Source organism: Pocillopora verrucosa, chromosome 13 (assembly GCF_036669915.1).
Source record: "Pocillopora verrucosa isolate sample1 chromosome 13, ASM3666991v2, whole genome shotgun sequence".
Classification (NCBI taxonomy): domain Eukaryota; kingdom Metazoa; phylum Cnidaria; class Anthozoa; order Scleractinia; family Pocilloporidae; genus Pocillopora; species Pocillopora verrucosa.
Window position 1 is genome coordinate 14,306,575 of NC_089324.1, and position 23,556 is coordinate 14,330,130.

Genomic DNA, 23,556 nt, shown 5'->3' on the forward strand with positions numbered 1-23,556 from the left:
TTTTTTTAAAAGAATCAAAATTTGCCGTAGATTGAGAAGTCCAACCAAGCGTAAGACGTTTCCTTCTAGTCATAGCTGGCGTTTAGACGTTTATTGGTTTTGCAGTAGTGCCAAGAACGCGTTTTATTCTTTGGAGGAAGGATGGAGAGAAAAAGAGTGGAAGCTATTTTTTCACTCCAAAACTACGTATGCCCTTACCAGAAACGGCATGTTAGGAGCGGACTCGAACGTAGTGCTTGAACTCGACAAGTAGCGCCGGAAACGGGCGTAAATCAGAAAATGTTTCTCTCGCGAACAATAATGTTTAATCTAAAACCACTTTACATCGAGTGCGCTAACAAATACGCAGACAACTTGGTACTTTGTTGAATATCCTCTGTTCTGTGCTGTGATCAAATGTCAATAACATAATAGTATTAACTTCGGCAATCACGGTGCGGCTTTAATTACTGGACGTCGTTTCATTTCTTTAACTTTTTGAATAATATACTGACAAACGCAATATCCTTTGCTAAAATTTCGCATCAGGCTTTTAATTGAATTCTAACATCATCTTTGACTTACAGAAAACTAACATAAGCTCTCGCTAATATGTGAATAGTTCTCACATCGTTCTGCAATGCACACTGAAATTAACATACGGCGCTCTCACTGTTTTGTAAATAGTTGTGAAAATACTTTCGTCTATGTTCCGATCGCTACTCTGTACTCAGATCACATTTACACGTTTAGAAAATATATATTATATATGTGGAACGAACTTACTATTTTGTGGAACGATCTGACCACGGAACGAAATGACCGTAAACTGGAGATACACATAACGTGGACAAAATGTAAACTGAACAAATGAAATACTAATAAAACAGTTGTATCTTTACAAATGTCGCATAATCGTACATAAGCAAATGTTTACCTTATTTAAATTTTAAACAATTAACAGTGCGTAATTAACCCTTTCACTCCTAAGATCTCATTAAGTACTTCGCCTTTTTGTCTGTCTGCCACAGAATGTTTAATTCGATTGATGTCAATATAAAGCAAATTACAAATTGATTTCCAATGAAATATTTATTTAAAATTGATAGCATCATGTTCACAACCATTTTGCTGCATGCAGATCTTAAAGAAACTGAAAGGAGGTTTTTTCTATTTTTAAAATAGTCCCGATACCTTTAACAAAGGAAAATCAGTAGAAAAATGAAAAATTTCCTACAAATGCCAGTGAAATATTATGAAACTTTTAAGAGGATACGACGTACCAAATTCACTGAATCTTAATTCACTATTAGCCAAAAGACTGTCACTTTTCTTAAAAATTCATCTCTAATTAATCGTTTTGAGGTTACTTGGGCATCAAAGTGATATTCATTATGAAATAAATTTTGTAAAACTTTCTGTGGATTTAATCCCTATTTTATGAAAATATTTTTCCAACATGTATAAAATTACATTTTGATTGCAATTTCATCTTAAAACAGACAGTAAACAAATGTCTTATCATGCTAAACTTCATGAATTTTGTAGTCAAACTTACACTGCATGACATCATTAGCTTAACCTAAGTGAAACAATTTCCTTACCAGAATTTACTGTTTGGAAAATATCTCTTACTTCAACTGTAAACTGCAACTTTAGTTTTGCAGTTGCAAGAGACTTTAAAACACAGAAAACCAGCTTTCCAGCTGATCCGGTTGTACTTGGGAGGTGTTCATTGGATTTCCTTCCTGATCAAAGCCGAGGACGCGTTGCTTATCTTTAAGGTAGGACTTGAAGTAAAACAGCTCACTGTCTTCTTCCCTAGCCACCTTGTAAAATAACACCTCAGGACTGTCTCTTTTAACTTCATCAAGGGAGTTGCTTTGGCTTAGAGGTTTAGGAAGTTCCTGTGGACAAGAGCAGTCAGACCCTGAGTCAGAGCACGTTCGGAAATGACTGCTGTTGGTGACAGTGGCTGATGTTGTGACAGCCCCATTGGAGTTCATTGTTAACCCTTTAATTCCCAGAAGTTATCAGTATGCAACTTCTTCCTATCATGTCCATAAGGTAACGAGAAGACTCAAACTTATTAGGCAGAATTTGTTATCTTAATCGCACACCAAATTCTCATGACTGATTTACAAGAAAATGTGTAGCAGCTAGATAGGAGAGTTAACAATCAGATCTTGAGTGTTAAGGGGGTTAGCTTTTGCACAGAAGGTCATCATCAGACTCCGACTGAGTTGTCAATATGCATGTCATCACCTAGAACATTCCTTTTCAGTTATTACTCTATCTGTAATATTAAAAAATAAATAATTTGTAATATGCAATATAATAATATGGCACATTAATCCTAAATTCAAATAGAGCACAGTTGTTTGCACTCTCCCCACTCCCTCCCCTGCCCTCTTCCTTAAAAACTCCTACATCTAAACACCTGCGTGTGACTGAAGTATAATATTAGCATATAATATGAGCATTCCAAAGTCACCAGGACCCCCTGTTAATTCTCAACTAAGAGTGAGGTCGTAAGAATAAAGGAATAATAACAATGTCAAGATGCTCTTGATCATTAAACAAATTCTCCTTATAAGTACCTTTGAAAATGTATAGAGAACAGTATGGAGAATATGCATACTGATGTTAGGATGTAAAGGGTTAATACCCCCTGGTTTTTAAGTAGAGTCTCCATTCAACGTACAGTCTATGTCTGAAGATTATCCTTGATTATCCATCGTGTTATGGTTGATGATGGCACAGCAAATTCAGAATGGGACATATAGAAATATCTGTTCAGTTTTCTGCGTTGAGTTTTTGGGTGAGTGAGTAAGATCCTTGCTCATTCATTCAATAAGTCCATAAAAAAAGTGTCCAAAACAAGGACACACTTGGTTTTTTTCATTTTTTATTTAGCCCTGACATGCAACTATTAACAGGAAATTTTCTGCCATCATACCTTAGCAATGACAGTGTCATCTTCCTGGTTTATGGCCACAACACTACCACCTTTATGCTCTAAAATGACAACTTGATGAGACTTCTTGTTTTCGTCAAGCTCCACGACAGTGTGGATCTTAAAATGAGCTGTTGAAAAGCATAGTGATAAACAAGACACTTGTTTAGTAAACCATTCTAATATTATATTAACTGGTGCATACAGGGCAAGAAACTTTCCTTTCTACTTACTTGTCTTTTTGGACAAGAGTAATGTTTCTTTTTCTTGTGACCGTGGTGTGTGATTCAGGTGTGATTTCGTAGTGAGAAATTAGATGAAAGTCACCCCTTAGGCTCAAAGGGTCAAAGATTGTGATGCTATTCCAAGGTGGCGACTATTTTGATTGTAGCGTAGGTTCCATTATTTCTGTTGTTTTGATTTTAAGAATATTTATTGATAGACTTACTTTTTTGGTTCTCACTGACTGCATTTGATAAAACAGATCTGCCATTCACCCACATGTAGTGACCTGGAGCTTGTCCGTCTTCGTTGCGAGAGTAAAGCTGATGATCTGTAGTGTGCCATTCTCTGTCACTGTGGTCAAAGATTTTCATATTCGTCTGCTATGGGGTAAATACGTCATTTATTGCATACATTTCCTTTTGGCAAAGGTATTGCAGGAAAATAGCTTAGGGACAACTGTAGATTTAACAGATAAGAGTTTAGAGGGGTACTTAGGTGAGGGGAGGGGAGGGGAGGGGAGGGAGATTTGGAGTCAAAGGGTGTTTAAAAGCCAATTGACTGATCTGGGTTGAGCTCATCCCCTTCTCTTCCCTTAGGTGGTACGCTAGTCTTTCGTAGGTTCCCCCCCCCACCCCGCCCCTATTCTGCCTCCTCAGTATGTGGTGGGATGGTCTCCACAGCAAGAGGCGCGCTGAGCAAATTTTGTCCATCAGATCATGCCATGAGGTACAGTGGTGCCGATATACGACAACTATAAAATACTGTTTTAATTGTCTAAGAGCGTAATTGTCCAAAACGAGCCTTTCAATTTCCGATCTACAAGAGAAATAAATGTTTTAAAAGCCAATAATTTACGAAATATGTAGATTTTCACCGGAATTAAGTGGTTCAGTTGCTCGTGTTGGAAACGGGTTAAAGACATAATCGATTTGACTATATCATAAGCATCAAGCAAGTCTGATCGCAATGCAATTCAATCATGCTTGGAAATAAGAAGACAACGATGCGATCTCGAAGGTGAACGAAGGTTTCGTGGAATATTTGGAATCTAAATTGAATATTTGAACTTACATTTTCGTCTTTGGTCTCCATGAGAACACCGAGTTCTATTACAAATCTGTGGATGTTTTACAGTTGCGAAGCTAAGTGCGCGAGCTGTAGCGAAGAGTGATTCCTTACTCGTTAACTCGCTCACATTTAACCAGCTCGACCCAGAAATTACGTCATAGATTGGGAGTGAGACTTTCTACTTTCGTCCCTAGCTTCCGACACTATACGAAAGCCAGGCAAATTTTCCGGCACTAGGTGAAGTTTGAATTGGTGAAGACAGCTTTTTTTACATAGAGCACTTTTTTGTGAAGGGCAGTTTAAGTCCGATATACACAGTATTTTTTTGGTTTATCGCTCCTCAAGTTAATTCCTTTGAAGCGTGACAACTAGTGGCATTTCCCTCGAGTTGCGTGACACGTAAGTTTCCCTGTGGCATGTAAAGCTTGGTTCGGAAGTCCAAGATTTTTGTTTTGTTTGGTTTTGCTAGGCGTGTACTGTTTCAACTTAACAGGGAAGATTGTTCTGCGATAATTACACCTCTCTCACTTGAGATTTGCCCTGTTTTACTGCTACCCAAAATAGTCGGCTGAGCTTTGAAATATAGTACATGTAACAATATTGTTCAGGTTTCTGAATCTTCGGTTTCGATGTTTTTGTTAATGCACGGTTCGTGTTTCTAAACTAAGTGCCAAAGCTCATGTCTATACAAAAGTCCATTTTTTTTTCCTCGATTGTACCCACATCTTTGAAGACAATTATTTTAGGTGATAATTCTTGTGGCCAATCATAGCTCAGCTTCTAAACTTTAAATGCTAAGTATTTTTAGAAATGGCACAAGGAAAATTGTTGTTAAATTTTTTTCTCCAGTTTGACGGCGCATCGAAAGTTATTTCATTCAGAATTTGTAGAACATATGTGACGATGTTCTTATGACGTACAGCTGATAAATTTTTTAAACTACAAACTTGTGAAAGTCATTTAAATATCTACACAATTCGAATGAAGCATTTAATTTTTGAAACAAGTTGAAATGGGATTTCACATGCCGACCGCTTGTTATTTGTTTAGTTTGAATACAAAAGGATTTCGATTTAAACAATTGTACACTTAATTGCGTCAACTTTATGCACCTTTTTTATTTTCAGAAATATTACAACCAACACACTGTAGAAGTTTCCAGTATTTGCTTATGAACTTGATGTGACTTTCGTTTTTTGTTCGATAATGATCATGCTTTAAAATAAAAAGCTGTTATCTTATTCACGTGGTGAGGAAGTCATATTTGGCCGAATGAAGCCCATGACACGTTGTTTTGGTTTCCAAACTCCACCTTTGAGGGACCATTTTTTTTTAAAAAGAATCAAAATTTATCGAATATTTAGAGGTCTAACCAAGCTGTTTTCCGTTACATCAATGCAGTAACTTTAGTTTCCTAAAAATGTACCACATCTCCTCTCTTTTAATATTACTGTGCTGAACTTTCTCGGAAGTTACAGGATGATTTGGTTTGATTAACTGAGTTAACAACATAAATGGCTACCGTTAAGAGTTCCTTAATCTGATTTTCCGAGCGTTAGGCGAACGTTTCGTTCTGTCGAAGAGCTAAAGCTCGAAACTTCAGCTTTAGAAACTCTCTACGGTGGCCAATTTACATTTCCAACCCCGTTGATAAAACCAGATTATCCGTTATATCGCCCCGCAAGGACCCAGCACCACATTTTCACTAGAAACTTTCCCCCTTGATCTTCCCGGAGGTTAGGCTCTGTTACTTGCATCTGCGTAATTCTCATTTGCAATTGTACTCTCTTCATACAGGAAGAAAGGCGGATTTTGGTTTTCCATTTTCTTTACGAGTCGCTCAGCAGTCTTTAGATGATTTACCAAGTTTCGTTTCCTTAACCTCGTTCTTCGTTCTCTTGGCATAAAACTGTCTTTTTTTTCCCTGCCCTAATTCAATAAAAGTAGATAAACCAGTATTAAGATTTGTGGAAGATTGAAACGTTTCCTTCTAGTCATAGCTGGCGTTTGGGCGTTTATTGGTTTTGTAGTTGTGCCAAGAACGCGTTTTATTCTTTGGGGGAAGGGTGGGTAGGAAAGGAGTTGAAGCCAAAGTTTGACTCCAACACTTCGTATGCCCTTATCAGAAATAAAAGCTAACCGTAATTAGCTGGTGAGCAATTGTTTGAGGAGAGTCTCCTTTAAGAAAACCTCTGATGTACTCTAATCACCCTGAAACGATTTAGAAAGATTTTGTAACTAATCTTAGTAAAAACAAACATCGGGTATCTCGTTTATTGATGCAGGATGCAGCGAGCGTAACATCATCATAAAGAAAAGACAGTAGTGAATAAACACAAAAGCAAAGTTAAAAGAGATGCCTTCGAGTGGCTGTTGCATATCTTACAAAATCTTAACTGAAAAGCCTGGTAGCCCCTACGGATTCATCACACTTAAAAGCACGCCTAAAATGCTTGTACAGTTAAAATGAATCATACCTGATGAGCATACTTCAGTTTCATTTGCAAATCGTTACAAAATATATTTAAAATAACCCTAAGTTAACCACTAGCTCAAGTGCGGCGAGTAAGCTAGAACAGAAAAACTAAAGATAAAATCTAGAATAAGAGAGGGACAGATTAGTGTTTGGATTCCGGTCAGCCTCGAGCCCTTGAGTTAACTCAAATAGGGTCTAATTACGAAAACAGCTACCAGTTTCTTAGTCGATAATCTTATGCTCGCCATGTGCACCGACTGTTTGTACTAGTTGTCGGAATAGATTTCCAAAACTGTTTAACAGGGCAAACTTTCAATGCAATACACACGTCCGAATAGTCACAACAAACGGCAATACAAGATTAGGTGGTGCCAAGACGCATGAACTTCGACTACATAGACTTTCTTTCACAAAGCATCGAGTTTCTACATCCCATACAAAGATAGATAAACACTGTATGTGATCCCTTTCAAGCTGAAACAACGATGTTTGTTTATGAGAATGAAATACTGTATCGTAAGCTAGAGTCGTAGCTGTATTTAAGCAGTCGCTCACGAGGAATGACTTAATACAGGTTGACCGCTAATTTCAGGTTCCACAGAAAATGGGTTAAACGCGATTGAAGAAAACGCCATTTGGTTCTTATAGTCCTAAGAAGAAAGATAATCTACTTTGCGTTGAACTCAACGTGCTAACATCGATTTCGGGAGATAAACATGGAATGAAATTAACTTGATAGTAAATTCTCAGTTTTATTTGGTTGGTTCGCCTCTTAGTGACTGTTCCATACAGGTGAAGGACAATACAAACAGGCCGTTGAGATTCAAAACAAGGGTGATCACGACCGCGTTGTAGAGTTAGAAATTATATTTCTAAAAATAATTTCGGGACTGCCCTTAGCAAAGGAGGGCATTTATGAAGGTGAAATTTGCCTTGTGAGGAACGCGCTATCTGTCGCACGAATGCTCGTTTATTTCTGGTCAAAATGAGGAGTTTCTGTTCGACTTAATTTGCATGTAATAACAATTTGATTTAACAAGAGTTTGTTTCATTTGGCTCTCGTGGAAACCATGATCAGATTTTCACGTGTGTAAACATTCCTGATCATTGCCAACATATTTCTTTAAATTCGAGTTTGTTTATTTCTTTTTATGTGTGCAGGATTGTCTCGAATCACTTTTCATTAAATTATATTACCTATTAATGTTAATGTCAACCTATATCATGGCTTCATTTATAACTTTCCATTTGCAAATAAAGACCAATAAAGGCAAATTTCGCTTTCTGGCAATGAAAGTGTGATACATGCAGTCAAATATATTTTTGGTTGAACTCTTTATGAAAGGACTTTTAAGAAAAACGTAACACCTTTTTTCTTCGAATTGCTGAAAGCCATGAGAACACAAGCAAAAAAGTGTTAGGTTAGAACTGAAACAAAAAGATATTATGAAAACAGTCTGTGCAACTGAATAAACCCGATGGCTCTCAATCTACAGTCGTAAAGCCGAAGTTTTCACTTCATTGTGCAAATTACAGAGAGAACTCTAATTTCGTTTTCAGGTAAAAGAGAAAAAAACCGTCGTTGATGCCTGAAATTTTATATCGTATAAGCCCAGTTACTCTTAAAATGTTTGAAAAATTGCGTTGATTTTTTAACTACTATCGGACTGCTTGAATATGAAAAAGGCAGTTTAGTTCTTGCACTTGTGTTTTTCGATAAACCATGAAATTATTTATTTCTCCGAAAGACCGTTTTGGCTTTTTGTCTGATTTTCTTTGTGGCATTCATCACTCCTAATTTATATTAGGGAGTTTTTTTGTCAACAAAAAATGCTTTTCCGCAGATATTTATTTCGTGTTTAAATGTTAGCTGGACCTTTTTCTACCCTTTCTCTGTAGGATGGCGAGAGCGTTTCTTCTCGGACTTTGCGTCTTCTTTGCCGCGTTCGCCTTTGGCAGAGGCCTTAAAGGTGCTATGGAGCAAATTCTTGAGGCCAACATGAATCCAGGTAATAAACATTCGAGAGTTAAACGTCCTTTCCGGTGTGGTCTTTCTATTGCAGAAGGAAAGGGACGTCCACCGTGCTAAAAATGGTCTTCAAAATTCATCTTTCACCAGTCTCCTCTCCATCAGGTGAAATTTAAGTGAAACTCGCGCGTTTTTCATGATTTGCTTCTGCGTAGGAAGGATAAACGGCACATGTGATGTCCATGCGATAACGTTCGCTGCGCGGGATTGGTTTTGTCCAAATTCTCGAGGGTACCTTGAAAACGGGTTTGATCTAAAAATAACACGACGGAGATTGGCTTGGGAAGAATTAACTCTATGTGAAGTCTTTCTCTTTGCCTGATCATCTCTTGTCAACATAAATTGGAGCGATTTCGTCAAATCTTCAGCCGTTTGATCGGGAGTCAAATCCCTCACTCCATTGAGAAATACTCGTTACTTACTGGCTTTAACCCTTTAACTCCCAATATCTGATTGTTAATTCTCCCCTCTAGCTGCTACACATTTCCTTGTAAAATAGTTCCAAGAATTTGGTGTAAGATCAAGATAACAACTTCTAGCTGATACATTTGAGTATTCTCATTACCTGTTTGCTGGATAGGGGATGGATATGTAGGGAGAAGTTACATATGGATCACTTCTGGGAGTCAAAGGGCTAATTGTTATGGCACATTCAGCTCTTAATGATCTTCTTATGAATTATTCTGAGATGAGTGCCTTGCAGTTTTCCTATACAGGATCTTCTGGCAAAATGGTGGTCACCCACGCTGACTGCCATCGTGGTGTTCACATATCTGGAGATTGTGACCCAACGGATTGGACTAAAATCCACTTGTGACTCAAAAAATTTAGAAAATACATGTAACCCAAGTGTAAGCTTCAAAGACATATTCGTTGCTTCATTTACAGACCCACATCACAGCCCTCCCGGCAAGCATTTGCCCTACTATCAAGGAGACATTCGTCTAACAAAGAAACAACAGGAAAATTTAAAGAAATATGGCGACCCGTCCAAAAGCTCGGCTGACTCTCGTGCAGCTAGCAGTGTGGACAGTGAACGCTGGCCTAATGCTATCATCCCCTACACATTTGACTGCTCGATAGGTAAGTGAATATGGCCCCTGGGAAATGACAAAACCTATTGAAATTGAGCTCATCGTCTGTTGGAGTTAAGGCTCAAATTTGAGGTTCATCATTTTATTTACAATACGTGTCAATCCTTGGTAACCCCTAGCCATCCTTAACCATCCTTGGCCAACCCTGGCCATCCTTGGTCATCCTTGTCTATTCTTGGCTATCATCAACCATCTTTGGCCATCCTTGGTTATCCTTGGCCATCCTTAACCATCCTTGGCCATCCTCAGTCGTCCTTGGCTATCCTTGGCCATCCTTGCCTCCTTCTATCTCACCGAACTAATAATATTTTGTAGTCTTCTCCAAGTCTGGTAATTTTCCCTTTGCAAAAGATGACTGAGATGTTCATGATGTAGCGCTTTACATCATCCTCAGAACAATTAAGTCAATGAACGCAAATTTTTTTCTCCCCCTTCCCTTCGTCTAAATTGTAGAAAGGCTGCACAACTGAGATGTTTCGAGAAAAACCTTACTTCTTACCTTACTGCCTATGGTATTTTAGCGTTGTTTACACGAGATTCTAGTCTACCCTTGCTGAGGTTTAAGCTTCTAAAGCTAGACTCAGAAGAGATTATGTTAAATCTCATCCTACTTAAATTCGAAAAATGTAGGTATCTGTTTCATCGCATGCTTCTCCATGATCAACAGGAGATAAGTCTTTGCTTTGAGATAGGGTTATTTATATTTTATTCACCATGTTTCTTGCAGGAAACATGGAAAGTGCTGTTCGCTCTGTGAAAAATGCCATAAAGCAGTGGGAACGTAAAACTTGCTTGCGGTTTGTGCCCAGGACGAATGAAAAGGCTTACTTGGAATTCTTTAAGGACCAGGGGTAAGATATAGGAAATTTTGCTTCCTTAACTGACTCAGCCGAGAATTGATGACACTCGAGTCAAATGCGGAAAAATGTTTATGATTACAAGGATCAAATTATCTAGTTGTATCATAGTTCATGACAAAAACCATCCAAATGCTTGTCCTTGGTCATGCTATTTGACATCTTGCAAGTTGCGTTATTGAAAGTCGTATTCTTTGGACGCTTTCCTGCCTCTGACAAAGGTGGTATGAACCTGAGTAATGGTTTGCCTTCAAATTGGAAAACACTATCCTGGAAATGAAAAACCTTTCCCTACTACAGGGACAAGCACGACTAAAAGAGAAAAAAGTCAAGAAAGATTGAAAACTATATATTCAAAAATACTCCAGTTTTCACACTCTGTCTGGAGACAGTGGATTGGGAACCACGCCGTGCACGAGCCAATGTTATAATTTGTTTGAAATGCTACTCAGTTTTATTTACATTTAATCTTAAGCCACCTCAATTAGCTTCTATCATCTCAACTTTACTATGTAGCTGTTGGGGTCACGTGGGCCACCATGGTTACAAGACTCAGATCTCTATCGGTAGCGACTGTGATTTCACTCACGTGATGGTGCACGAGATCGGACATTCAGTTGGGTTCTGGCACGAGCAGAGCAGACCGGACCGAGACAGTTACATTCAGGTTATATGGGCGAACGTCCTGGATGGTGAGAATATTCCACAGTTGATAAGCGCCAACGATAGGATTTTCGATAGTCCTAGATATATGGGCCACATGAGAGAAAACCAAGGTGCCATGAATAGCGACACGTAAACTTTCAACCTCGTCGCAAGACGAAGACTAGCGATATAGCAATTGAAACGTTGCGATCAATACAATTGATATCGAATTGATAGCTTGACTCTTCATCGTGAGAAATACGATTAAACATTCGTTTGTCTGTAAAACCACGAGGAACAATAACATTTTCTATAACATGGGAGGTTGTGTTTTTAGAGAATAAAGGGTGAAAGATAATTGTTTTTTGTTCGTGCAAATTGATCAGTTAGAAGTATATTGTTTACAAGAATAAGAGTTTTACCAAGGACTTAAGTTGCGCGATGAACGCTCTATCAGGTATGAATAAACCAATTTTCAATCGAGTGTCGAAAGTATTCCGATATTGGATTGGTTTTCTCTGCCTCACACTAGGCATAGAGATCATATACCACGGCCGTATGTTTCCTCTGAAGACTGAAATCAATAGTTACCTGGTTACTTGTGTTTTCCGACTCTTCAAGCAGTTTGGTTACATAGCAGTTTATCGATGCTTGTGTTGTAATCATTTGTGTACTCCACAATGTGCTATGTAACCTTATTCAACTCTTCTGTTTTCTACCATTCACTTGTTTTTCTTCTTCAGGTCTCGAAGACGCTTTCGCCAAAAGGAAATGGGGAACTGAAGTTGTTGATTATGGCGTGCCGTATGATTTCGAGTCCATCATGCACTACCCGTTTACGGCTTTCTCCAAAAATGGCAAACCCACCATCCGTAACGTAGTGCCAATGAATGGAAAGGTCCCGTACGTGGAGCTGAGTGACGGCGACGCGCAACAAACCAATGCAATGTACAAATGTAACGGTAAGCCATTTAAAGGGGCTATTTCAACAAATTTTTTTTCATAATTTTTTTCCCTAAAAACGATTCAACGCCCTTGACTCAGCATCGGTGGGAAAATTTCACCATTTGTAATTTGCCATAATTTTTTCCATCGCAAAACCAGCTTATTTTCTTTTTGATTTGTAACGACCTTGTTTGATGGTTCTCTACAAAAAATAGAGAATACCTTGAGGTTTTCTTTGGTTCAGAAATAATTATACACAACCCAATTTGACTCTGTCACTCGTAAATATTTAAGTACTGTGGTTGTTTAGAAATCACACGTATTTTTATTTTACTCAACAGTAAAAATATTTTTCTCATCATTTTCACAGTTGTTATGAGAAAAAGAGCCATTGATGACTTCAGTTCGTTCAGACCAGCTCCACGCCTCCAGAAACGTAGTAAGTAGTGTTTGCTGCGATTGGCTGGTCTTTCCTAAAAAGGAAATTTTTTTTAATTCCCTTTCGGCACAATCAATTTGTTGTTAGTATTGTCGGAATCCACGATACATCTTTCCATTATTTCTCTTATTCGGATTAAGACGATGACAGCTTGGGAAAAACTCAGATTTAATCAAGTTACCACCTTGGAGAAAGTAATCCAGAATAAAATCGGTTTTACTACGTTACGTTGTGTGATTGGTCAAAAAAAAACTCTCGCTGCCCTCTTAACCAATCAGATGCAAAACTAGAGCAAATCGTGACGTTTTCATGTTTTACCCTGGTTTCTCGTTGGCTGCTTGTAATACCTTCACTTTCTTGATTGAATGTTTTGAATACCTCGGTTAAGTTTTGTAGCTCTCGAGTGAAAAAAGTTTTTTTTTGACGTCATGACTTTCAAGGGTCACTTCGCTTTCATGATTTTACAATCGAACACCATTTCAAGGTTTTGTTCAGATTGACTTTTTCCAGGTTCACAGTCGTCTTAGTTGTACATTTGTTTTGTGAATACAGAGGAAGTGCTGCAACTGTTACTAGCCTCCCTTGTGTAACTTTGTTCACCAGGCTCTAATTTGTGTAAGGACGACGCGGACACATCAAGTTGTCAATCATGGAAGAGTGCGGGGTACTGTCAGAACCAACCTGACGCCATGCACACGTGGTGTAAAGTCACGTGCAATCTCTGTAGCAGCGGTGAGTAGTATTAGATCTTATTTGACTTCAAGGCAGCCATATATTTCGACCAATATAAAACGGCGGCCATTTTGTTGTGTCAAAATTATATAATGGCGGCCATTTTGTTGTACCAAGTCAGTCCAATGGATTTTGAACTTTTTTTCATTTCCTTTTCTCTCTCTTTATATTTTTTTATTTTTTTTTCATGCTGCATGTGTTAGATTCCTGTATCGATAGAAACGGTAATTGTCCAGCATGGAAGCAAAGTGGAGCTTGCCAGACCGATCCAGACATCATGAAAGACTGGTGCCTTCACTCATGCGATCTTTGCAACGGTGAGAAACATTTATTCTTTGGCACTGTCACTTCATCTCTAGTATTCTCAGTCAAGTCCACAGGCACTCTTTCGTGTCAGGTTTCCATTGGAAGCGGAAGTCTAGATGGTGACGATTAAGAGAGGTTTTCAGCGACGTAACGGATCCACCGGTCTAGTCCAGTTTGACTAAGCCAGAACACCTTGGGACTGGACTGTGTTGTTTGGTTTTCTAAGTTACCTTTTGATAACATCAAACTTAACGGATTATCTTTTTTTCTTATAGCCCCACCGACCCAGGCTCCCACTCCACCCACCCCTCCTCCTCAAACGCCTCAGCCAACACCACCCACCCAGCCTCCAACAGGCACAGGCAGCCCAACTGTACCACCCACTTCCAGTCCATCAGCAAATGCAACAGGTAGGAAGGTATCATTCTTAGCTACATACTTAAAAATAGGCTTTTGGATCGCGGAACAACTGCGTAGCTGTTCTGTCAGCCAATCAGGATCAAGACCAAAACCAGTCATTTCTGCAGTCAAATAATCGTCTGATTGTCGCCGACTTATTTTTTCCCTACATTTATGAGCGTTGATCTCTGGCTGTAGCTTAAGCACCAGGCAAAAATTATACGTTTTCCAGCTCTCGGTTCTAAATTCGTCTCGTACTCAGAAAATTTTTAATTCCCTCCCTTTGTACGTGATTTCCCACCAGCAATAATTCATGTTTCAACTAAATTACTTCCTGAAACTAGACAAATTTTTTTCCGCGCGAGGCGGACTCTGTCCACGGTCTGTAATGTTTTGCAGTTGTATCGTTGCTGCGCCCCAATATTCCCGCCCTCTGACACTGAAAATAAGTCTCCCTCGCTCTTCGCGCCTGAGCTCCCATGCCGTGACGCTAGATACAATCTTCCCGTGCATGTCACAAATAACATGTTACGAGTCTCTTTTTTACTCACTTATGGCTCACTGCGCCTGCTCTCATTGTTTACCTTAGGTCTTCGTTGTGTGGACAAATCAAGCAATTGCCCAAGTTACTCATTATCACAATGCGAGCATTCAGGGTGGATACTTAGGAATTGTCGTAAGACTTGCAAAGCGAAATGTGACGCTGGACCTCTCAGACCTGAAGGTTTGTACGGCAACTAATTTTTATTACCTGAAAAAAAAAAAAGTAAAAATGGTAGAACCACCTAACATTAGTTACACTCTCGGTTGCGCCTCCTGGACCACTGTTTTGTTCTTAACATATTTTTACGTCATCTGTGATTTATTACTGAACAGACGCATGCGCAACGAGGAATCTATTTCTTAAATAGTTAATAGATGGGAAGTTATGAGGGCTTACTGAGAGGATCACAACCTAAGTAGAGTAGCAATAGAGGGGCTTGAGAAGGCTTTTTAGCCACTAAATGAAAACAGCGCTGTAGCTAATTACTTCATGTTTACGCCAAACTTGAATGCATGTTCTATAATTCCAAGATAGACAAATGTAAAGAAGAAAGATGTGTAAATGTGTAAACATGTGAGCGTGTATTCAAGTTTGGCGTAAACGTGTAGTATTTTGCTACATTTCATTCAAAACTTGTGGCGTGACCAGGTCCGATAGCAAAAACTCTCAAACAAAAGTACCACGGCGCTAGCAAAAACCAACGGAAGGACTGCCCTGGTTGAGGTCAACTGGCAAATGAAAATTATCCAGCAAAAACAACGCTTATACTGGCTACCAATGTTACGTAAACGTTACGTAAACCTTACGTAACTTCACGCAAAAACGCAAACTTAATGAATGGAAAGAAAAGTAATATAAATTCATTTCGCAGTTCTTGACGAGAAACAAATGTAAATTCTAGTGGCTACAAGTGCAAACTGTAGGGGTTGTATTTAATGCAAAGCCTGTTATGCCTAAGAGGAGTGAAGTTATAACAATAATAATATTTTATATCCCAGGTTCCTGCGCTGAACCACTCGGTCTCGGTTGGGATAACAAACTCCCTGACAGTGCATTTACTGCCTCAACCGAGTTAAGTCCAGGTGAGAGGAGAGAAATTCATGATTAGTTGATGAGCTGTGCAGCCGAGGGGAAAGTCTCGAATTTTTAGTTTGTGTAAAAGCTCGGAAAAAGGTTCCCGACTTGCATTCCGAAGATAGATGAGGAAGTTGCGAGTTTTTTTTTTTATAGTAATTGAATTTTTGTTAGAAACTCACCAGACGAAGGAGAAGTGGTGGCTTTATAATTAGTGCGCTGGAGTCTGAGTCGAGAGTTGTGGGTCCGAGACGTAGCCGGGTCAATGCGTTGTGTTCTCGGGCGAGTGCCTTTCTTCACCCAGGGCCTAGCTGTAGAAAGGTCGGATAATTCTGTACCGCTGATGAATTGCTATCCGACAGATAGCAAAACAGCAAAGCACTTAAAGCACTATCCACCGCATAGTCTTATTCAATTAGTGGATCGCACTATCCAACCTTCAATCAACCGGGGCCAGGAGTATAAATAAGTACCGGTGAATTATGAGGGAGCCTGATGCCGGGGGTGATAGACTGGCATTCCATCCCGGCGGGGGTGGAGGGGAGGGAGTATTAATACTCCAGGTCTCCTCATGCTATGGAAACCGGGATAAGCTCCGGCTGAATCGGCCATTTTGCTCGAGAACTGGCTCTATCTCTTTTTAACTTACTATTTATGACTTTCGCGGTTACGTCATTCCTTGTATTGAATACTTACGCTGAGATTTTCGTAAACTTCACTGATCATTTTTTTATGATCTAGAAATGGAATTTAAAGTAAAACTCGGGGTTCATTATAGTTATCGAGGAGGACAGCGGCTTTTTTGCCTTAATTTCTTGTCAGCTTTTTTATGCGATAATTTTGCATCGCATTTATATGATCATATTTTCAGTTATATTTAAAAATAAGCTAGGAAGCGGTCCACGTGTTTTTTAAGGAAGGAAAGTTTGCGCCAATTGAAAAAAGACGATTTAACTCTTTGGTGCTTTCCGGCTAGAAATAAAACTTTGCCCTTTTTTTTTAGGAGCATGCGATAACCATCAATAAGAAACATCAGCAGAGACGCTTTTGAGACGCGAACGACAGCATAAAGATCCTTGTCGTTAGCTTTTAGTTCAAAACCAATGATTTCCCATTTGCTTTTTTTTTTTCTTGTTTTTGTTGTCAAAGCACTTCACAAGTAGTTTACTTTACTTTCCCTCGTCGTCCGTGTGCGCCTACATTACCAGCAGACACTATAAGCGCAGCTCTGCTAGAACTCGCGATTTAAAAGTACAGAATGTGGTTGAGCACCGTCTGTTGTTTCTCTTTACGTTATTCTTTGCCCAGGTGGCGGCTGGTGGGCGTTGGCAAGCAACGCTCGTCTTTATTTTGAAGATGATTACGACAACAAACGAATCGGTAGCTGGTGCGCAGTGGATCGGAACCCACAGTGGCTGAGAATCGATCTAGGACAAATGAAGACCATTACTGGAATCGCGACACAAGGTGAGAAGGAATGAGAGGATGATTAGCATATGAATTCTCTTCTGTGATCACCATATATTTGTCTTAAATTTAGCTGTGAGAAACAAGTATTTCATCAGTCGGTGATTTTCTTTCTTCGCATAGCTATGGTCTTCGTGTGTCTAAGTTAAGGGCACAAAGCTTTCAGTTTTTTTGTTTTGGTTTTTTTTTTTTACGATTTTTAACGAATAACACATATTTGACGAAAATGAAACTCCAAATTAAGATTCAACTGAACTTAGAAATTTTGTTTTTTAGGACGTGATGTGTTTGTTGAGCACGTAAAGAAGTACGAACTTGCTTTCAGCACTGATGGAACGAACTTTCAGAATTACCAAGAGAATGGGGGATCGAAGGTGAGGAGCTTACAGTTCTAAGATCGAAAGAGATGTATCAGTAATACAAGGTAATTTAGTTTTATCAACTGAGTTGAAAACGTAAATTGCCCGCAGTAAAGAGTTACAAAGCTGACGTTTCGAGCGTTAGCCTTTCGTCAGAGGGGCAAACAGTATTTGTTTAAATCTACTAGTGGTTTATCGCAAGTCTTGCAATGTGATTGCGGTTGTAAAATACAAGAGCCTATTAAGCCTTGTCACTTTACTCACCGTCCATCAAGGATTAGATAGCGAGTAGCGTAGCCAATCAGATCGCAGAATTTGTTGTAGAGTGCTCGTTGGTATCACGTGATGGAAATCAAAAGTAACTCGTGGAATTGTGAAATAGTACTCATAATTGTATTTACCGTTAAAAATGTTGGAAATGGTCAATCACTTTCAAGAGTTAGTGCATGGCTAATAAGAAACGCTCAACACTGATGCCTCTTGCTACCCGAGTTCGAGGTCCATTTTGTATGTTATGGACCAAGTTATTTTCCGGCCGATTGGATTTATGGCCCCAGTGCGAAGTTCGTAAGCCATAAATCGGGGCTGGAGAAAACGAGGTTCGTAAGATATTTAGCACATTTTTGGGTTCAAATAGATGAGAAGGGTTTCAATTCAAACAATCTTTTGAATTTAGCGGGCGGCGCAGTGAAATACGGCCCACTAAATTGACCAATAATAGCACTCGTATTAAATAAGAGACATAATAAAGTTTATTACATCACGAAATGCAATACGTTTTACTTATCCTGATTTGGCTTTATTTGATCTCATTTATTTACACACAAGTAAGTTATTTCTCATCACTTGTTCCTCGATCTTCAAGTACCTGTGAGTCATTTTGCATTGCTTTCTTTCAAGGTGTTTGATGGTAATTGTGACAACTTCACTCCAGTTCTAAACAGGTTTAGCCCTGTTAAAGCTCGTTATGTCAAGGTCCTTCCTCACGACAGCCCCTCAACCTGGGTTTGTATGAGGGTAGAACTGTACGGCTGTGAGGCTTGAGGTAAGGCAACAGTCATTATGTATAAAGGGGGTACGTTCCTAAAGAAACTGTGATGCTGCGTCGGTGGGGGAGTGTAACAGGATAATCTTGGTTTCATCAACTTGGTTGATAAAGTAAATTAGTCACCGTAAAGAGTTTCAAAGCTGACGTTTCGAGCGTTAGCTCTTTGTCAGAGCGATTGACAGTCATTATTTATTGCCTTGGGGTCGGGGGTGTTCGGAGGATTTTGGGGGATCACATGGATTTCAGGGGGAAACGGAGGGGGGGGGGGTCAGTCGTCACCAACAGAGTCTAAAGGGGACTATAGACGATTCACTGCCAATTAGGAGGGAAGGATCTTAAGAATATGGCAAAGCCTTAAGGGGGATCAGGGCAATGTTTTCAAGTCCAGTACTCGGTTTGAAAAAGAGGTCAAAGGTAATTCGGAAATGGAAAATTTTGTACTTGAACTTAGGGAAACATATTTGAGGCAAAGAATCACGTTTTTCGATGAAATGTAAGTTTCTTGTTTTGACTCGCAAAAAATTAAGGAAAATTTGCATAACATAGGGTAAAGAACAAGTTAAACTATATTTCATGATTAACTGAAATACTAACAATCCACAAACAAAATTGTAAATATTGAACACGGTTTTTGATTCCAGACGTTTACTATTTTCAGCAGCCAACAAGTAAAGAACATCTACTGCTGCAGACACTTCTGGTTTAAAAATGGCGTTTGCCTTGTGTTCAAAGGCGATAAAATAAAGCAAGATCTAAAGTGAACATGTCAGTTTGATGTTAATGAAGTGTTTTGAAAAATTCTTTTAAGAGCTTTTTAAAACACTTCATTGTGATGAAGAACAAGATCAACACTTTATTTGCTGAGGCTCAATCAGCCGTTACTCGTTTAAGAGCTTTTTAAAACACTTCATTGTGATGAAGAACAAGATCAACACTTTATTTGCTGAGGCTCAATCAGCCGTTACTCGTAGTATCTACTAACTGTTGACGTTGCTTTGCCTTAAATTTAAAATTTACGGAAGGCAAAATGACCAACAGTTTGATTTACAGATATCCTCATCGGTGTTTCCTTGTTCCGTCTGACTACCTTTGTGAAGCACAATTATGTCTAAAAGTGATAGAGTTAGTAGATACAAGAAAGAATTTTTTGCAGAAAATTGAGTTATGTCACCGCGTTTTCCTGTAACAATCCCCGTTCTGATCCCATGGGATTGTACTTTACTCACCAGGGTAATGTTTATTCAGCTTCAGCATCGCCCAACAGTAACAACATTGGCATTATTGGTAGTTCGTATTAAATCAACCTCCCTCCAATTTGGCTAAATTTTGTCCTCTTTGGCGTCTACCTGTCTATATTTTACTTTCATCAACTGCCATTTGCCATGGTTTTGATATCAGAAAAACGCAATCCTACCGATCCCTCTAGCCTTTCCAATGCATTAATTGGAAGGCCACATCAGTTACAGAAGCCGTGTTTTACGGCGCTCTCACCCCGAGCAATCTTCATGTTGTCGTTCATTCATAAAACAAACGCCTTGAGCAGTTTTTTTAATAACTGTCATGCGAAAAAACTTGCGTGTTTATATGAGCCACAATTCGGCCGAATTTCACTGAACATTTCACCTTCTGATTCTTCATAAAGACTAAAAAACTTCAGGGAGAAGTGTTGAATTCAACCTGCCGAACTATTTCAGTTTATGGACTATTACATATTATAAACTTGGTTGGACACTTTTGAAAGCTTTTAATTAAGAGAATCAGATTATACTCTCAGTTGCACAAGAAGTAGGGAAAGACACTCGACTACGTCTCGTGTTTCCCTCTTCTCTTCTTTCGTGCTCTGGCTGCTTCCTATGTGCTTTAGTACAAACAGGTCATGAGAATATTCAAACTTATCAGATAGAAGTTGTTATCGTGATCTGACACCAAACACTTGTAACTTATTTACAAGGGAATGTGTAGCAGCTAGAGGGGAGAATTAACAGTCAGATCTTGGAGTTAAATGGTTAACCTTACAAAGTTACGCAATCGCATAACGCGGTTGTTTTTGTAATTTTTTTCTTTTGGGAGCGAGGCCTAAAAAGAGCTGGATGTCACATGGTACTCGTCTATTTCAGCACCCGGTACGTGTCACCCTTTCTAGTAGAAGAAAGCAATGTATATGTAGTTACTGCTAAGTTATCGAATGGAAATAATGTATTTAATGCGAGGTCCTCAGTGTAAAATATTCTTTGACAATCACAATCCTATAGTATTTGCCTTTACTACATTATTACGAGTATGCATAAATGCCATTAACATACAAAACTGAAAATCTCGAAGCTAATTAGTTCAGTTGTATTCGATAAAGTTTCCTCGAGGAGAAGAGTAAACTTACAAATTTCAGTCTCCGATTATTGCACTTAAGGAAAGAGACAATTCGGACCATTAGAAGTAGAATAGAAACTGGAAAGTTAATAAGTGTCTGTTGAAACAGCTACTTTAATATGAAAATCTTTTTAGGGGTAGTCACGAAAATACGTCCATCTGATGTTGCTGCTATTCCACGAGGACTAGGTAAATGAGTGATACTTTTTCCAGTGAAGCGACCGTCCAGAGAAAACTGCTGAACTCGATGATTGAGCTGATCACACACCAAAAGGCAATGGGATCTGTTTATAAGCAAACCATACGGGCTGTCAAATTGTCCATCTTGATTGCCCCGTTTGCCAAATCTGTGTAAGAATGTTCCCGACTTGTCGAAAGCCTTAATGCAATGATTTCCGCTATCGGATATGAAAAACTTGTCTTTGTAAGGGAAGCAGCTCTTTGAGTTGTTTAATTTTTCTGGGTCGATGTTTCCAAAGATGGAAATGGTCTCTCCTTCAGGTGACATCACCTGTATCCTACTCTTCCAAAACTCAGTTACAACAATGCGACGTTCTTCATCCAAACAAACATCAGAAGGGAAATGAAACTCTCCTTTTCCTACTGCTCTTCCTAAAGTGTTCACAACAGTTCCAGTTTGGATATTAATTTGTTTTATTATGCCGTTACCTGTGTCTGTAATCAAAATTTCGTCATCGTTCAAATATGTCACGCCAAATGGGTTTCTAAATTGCCCTTTAACTCCAATGTTTCTCAGACATTTACCATTTTTATCGAATATGTAAACGGAGTTTGTACCACAATCAGTTACGGCAATATTCCCTATCGTATTTACCGCGATTCCAAATAGATCGTTGACCCCTTCTCCTTTTAATAAATTCAGATCCAACTCACCGACCACAATAAGTTCACGCTCCTTCACCGCCACAGTGAACGGAGAGTTGGCGAGTGTATCTCCATTAATCTTCACTTCAATGCTGTAAGCACCGGGTACTTTGGGTATAAATTTCACTTCGAATCTACCGCTTTCTGTGTTGCAAACAGAGACTTGTATGACATCTTTGTCTGGTTGTATGAGAACTTCAATTTGCAGTATGAGATCAGGCTGGTTACTTATTTCTCCATCAGGTGTATTGGGGGACAAAATGAACTTTGCTTCTAAACCAGCCTGAAAAGTTTGATCCAGTCCCTCTAGAGTGGACCAACTTGCGTCTGCTATGTCTTCGGTGCCGATGTCGCCCAAGTCGAAGCCCATAACAGGAGTGGGGTAAAACTTGATGAACGAGGTTTGATGGTGTTGTGCAGCTTGGATTTCTCGAAGTTCTTCAAATCTCTGTTCCAAATTTGGCTTGTTTTGCATGACGTCCCAGCTCGAGCTTTTCTGTATCAAGTTTTCTGCAAAGTCGGCGACGTTATTGTTTTGTTTCATGAGAGATTCTACTGCCTGTCGAGCCGAATGGATTCTTTGGAGTCTCGTCACGTACGTTGTCTCGATTGATTCAATGGCTCGTCGCTCGCGCTTTCGAATCTCTGCAATCTTCTGCTCGGCTGCGCGCGAAACTTCGCGTTTGGCGAGTTGGGCATTGTCTCGCAGCTCAAAAGCTGTGTGATTAAACTGTCGAATCGTTTCTTTTAAATCGTTTTCCCTTGTTCGGCTCATAACAGCTTCCGCCATGATATCCCCTTTCTCGTTGTCCGCTGCTTCATCAAGCAAAATAACCTCATGGCTTTTATGAGCCGTGACGATGCAAAGATGGCAGAGACAACATTGACACCGAAGGCAGTAAAATCTCGTGATTTCTCGCTCGTGGTACTTCTTGGTGCAAAAGGGCTGTCGCTTTAACAAAGCTTCGTAATCTTGATCTTGGAAGTCTTTAACAGGCATCGCTTTGTGTCCCTCGAATGCATCGCGCATAATTTCATGTGCGTACAGACATTCGGAACACATGAATCGAGCACAATCAAAGCAGTAATGGACATTGGAGCCAGTCCTCTTACAGTTGCCACAAGGGATGTTTGTTCCATCGCCACTTTGTCGAACGGCATGGATAATCAACAAACTGTTGTGAAAAAAGCTGGTTGGCAACGCTTCGAAGCGATTTCCTTCTGGTAAGTGGATTTCTGCCTGACACTCGGGGCATCGGAATTTTCCATGTCTTTGGCTCACTCTTGCGTGTTTTTCCAAACACTCACAGCAAAACGTGTGAAAACACGATATAATTTTCGGTTCTTCGAAGGCCTCGAGACAAATTGAGCAAGTAACTTGTTTGGTGAGGTTTCTTAGGAAGGACTCCATTGTTTGCGTTTGATAGCCTGTAAACACAGCCTGTTTGAAATTCCGCGAAAAACAGGATGTAGTTGAGTGATCTTATGAGCTGAAGCTAAATACATTTAGAAACTGGGCTATCATCACGCAGTCAGGCTTTTGCTGTAGAAGATCATGGCCGATTAGGTTTCTTTTTTTGTTTTGATTGTCTGCATGTTTTCGAATTACTGATTTCTCGCTTACGTCGTCAAGTCAAAAATTGACGCGTGGATTTAAGTGTT

At 39.4% G+C, this 23,556-nt stretch overlaps 3 protein-coding genes across 4 annotated transcripts; 1 reads left to right on the top strand and 2 right to left on the bottom strand.

The window, feature by feature from the left end:
- Positions 1-25: 25 nt before the first annotated feature.
- On the bottom strand, positions 26-4,581 carry LOC131770821 (uncharacterized). 2 transcript variants are annotated; one of them, XM_066160355.1, is made up of 4 exons: positions 4,232-4,581; positions 3,384-3,537; positions 2,939-3,066; positions 26-1,886 (listed from the first exon to the last, which is right to left on the bottom strand). In XM_066160355.1, the coding sequence occupies exons 1-4, from the start codon at positions 4,250-4,252 to the stop codon at positions 1,659-1,661; spliced, it is 531 nt and encodes a 176-aa protein (XP_066016452.1). In that variant the 5' UTR covers positions 4,253-4,581; the 3' UTR covers positions 26-1,658. The 2 variants fall into 2 exon arrangements, with proteins under 2 accessions (XP_066016452.1, XP_058942534.2); XM_059086551.2 differs by having other exon boundaries at positions 28-1,886; positions 3,384-3,540; positions 4,232-4,575.
- Positions 4,582-8,604: 4,023 nt separating this feature from the next.
- Positions 8,605-18,638, top strand: LOC131770761 (zinc metalloproteinase nas-8-like). Its single transcript, XM_059086480.2, has 14 exons — positions 8,605-8,713; positions 9,622-9,816; positions 10,555-10,678; positions 11,201-11,376; positions 12,073-12,291; positions 12,645-12,710; positions 13,317-13,445; positions 13,649-13,762; positions 14,027-14,161; positions 14,740-14,874; positions 15,693-15,776; positions 17,077-17,235; positions 17,512-17,609; positions 18,495-18,638. The coding sequence occupies exons 1-14, from the start codon at positions 8,605-8,607 to the stop codon at positions 18,636-18,638; spliced, it is 1,887 nt and encodes a 628-aa protein (XP_058942463.2).
- Positions 18,639-21,118: 2,480 nt separating this feature from the next.
- Positions 21,119-23,305, bottom strand: LOC131770736 (E3 ubiquitin-protein ligase TRIM71-like). The gene has a single exon (XM_059086451.2). The coding sequence runs from the start codon at positions 23,303-23,305 to the stop codon at positions 21,119-21,121; it is 2,187 nt and encodes a 728-aa protein (XP_058942434.2).
- Positions 23,306-23,556: the final 251 nt, after the last annotated feature.

Coding starts and splice junctions, on each gene's coding strand:
- LOC131770821 (XM_059086551.2), bottom strand. CDS start 4,252: ATGGAGACCAAAGACGAAAAT. Junction 3,541..4,231: donor TGGAGACCAAAGACGAAAAT/GTAAGTTCAAAT, acceptor TTTACCCCATAG/CAGACGAATATGAAAATCTT. Junction 3,067..3,383: donor AGTCAGTGAGAACCAAAAAA/GTAAGTCTATCA, acceptor GCTTTTCAACAG/CTCATTTTAAGATCCACACT.
- LOC131770761 (XM_059086480.2), top strand. CDS start 8,605: ATGGCGAGAGCGTTTCTTCTCGGACTTTGCGTCTTCTTTGCCGCGTTC. Junction 11,377..12,072: donor ATGGGCGAACGTCCTGGATG/GTGAGAATATTC, acceptor TTTCTTCTTCAG/GTCTCGAAGACGCTTTCGCC. Junction 17,610..18,494: donor AAGAGAATGGGGGATCGAAG/GTGAGGAGCTTA, acceptor CTTTCTTTCAAG/GTGTTTGATGGTAATTGTGA.
- LOC131770736 (XM_059086451.2), bottom strand. CDS start 23,305: ATGGAGTCCTTCCTAAGAAACCTCACCAAACAAGTTACTTGCTCAATT.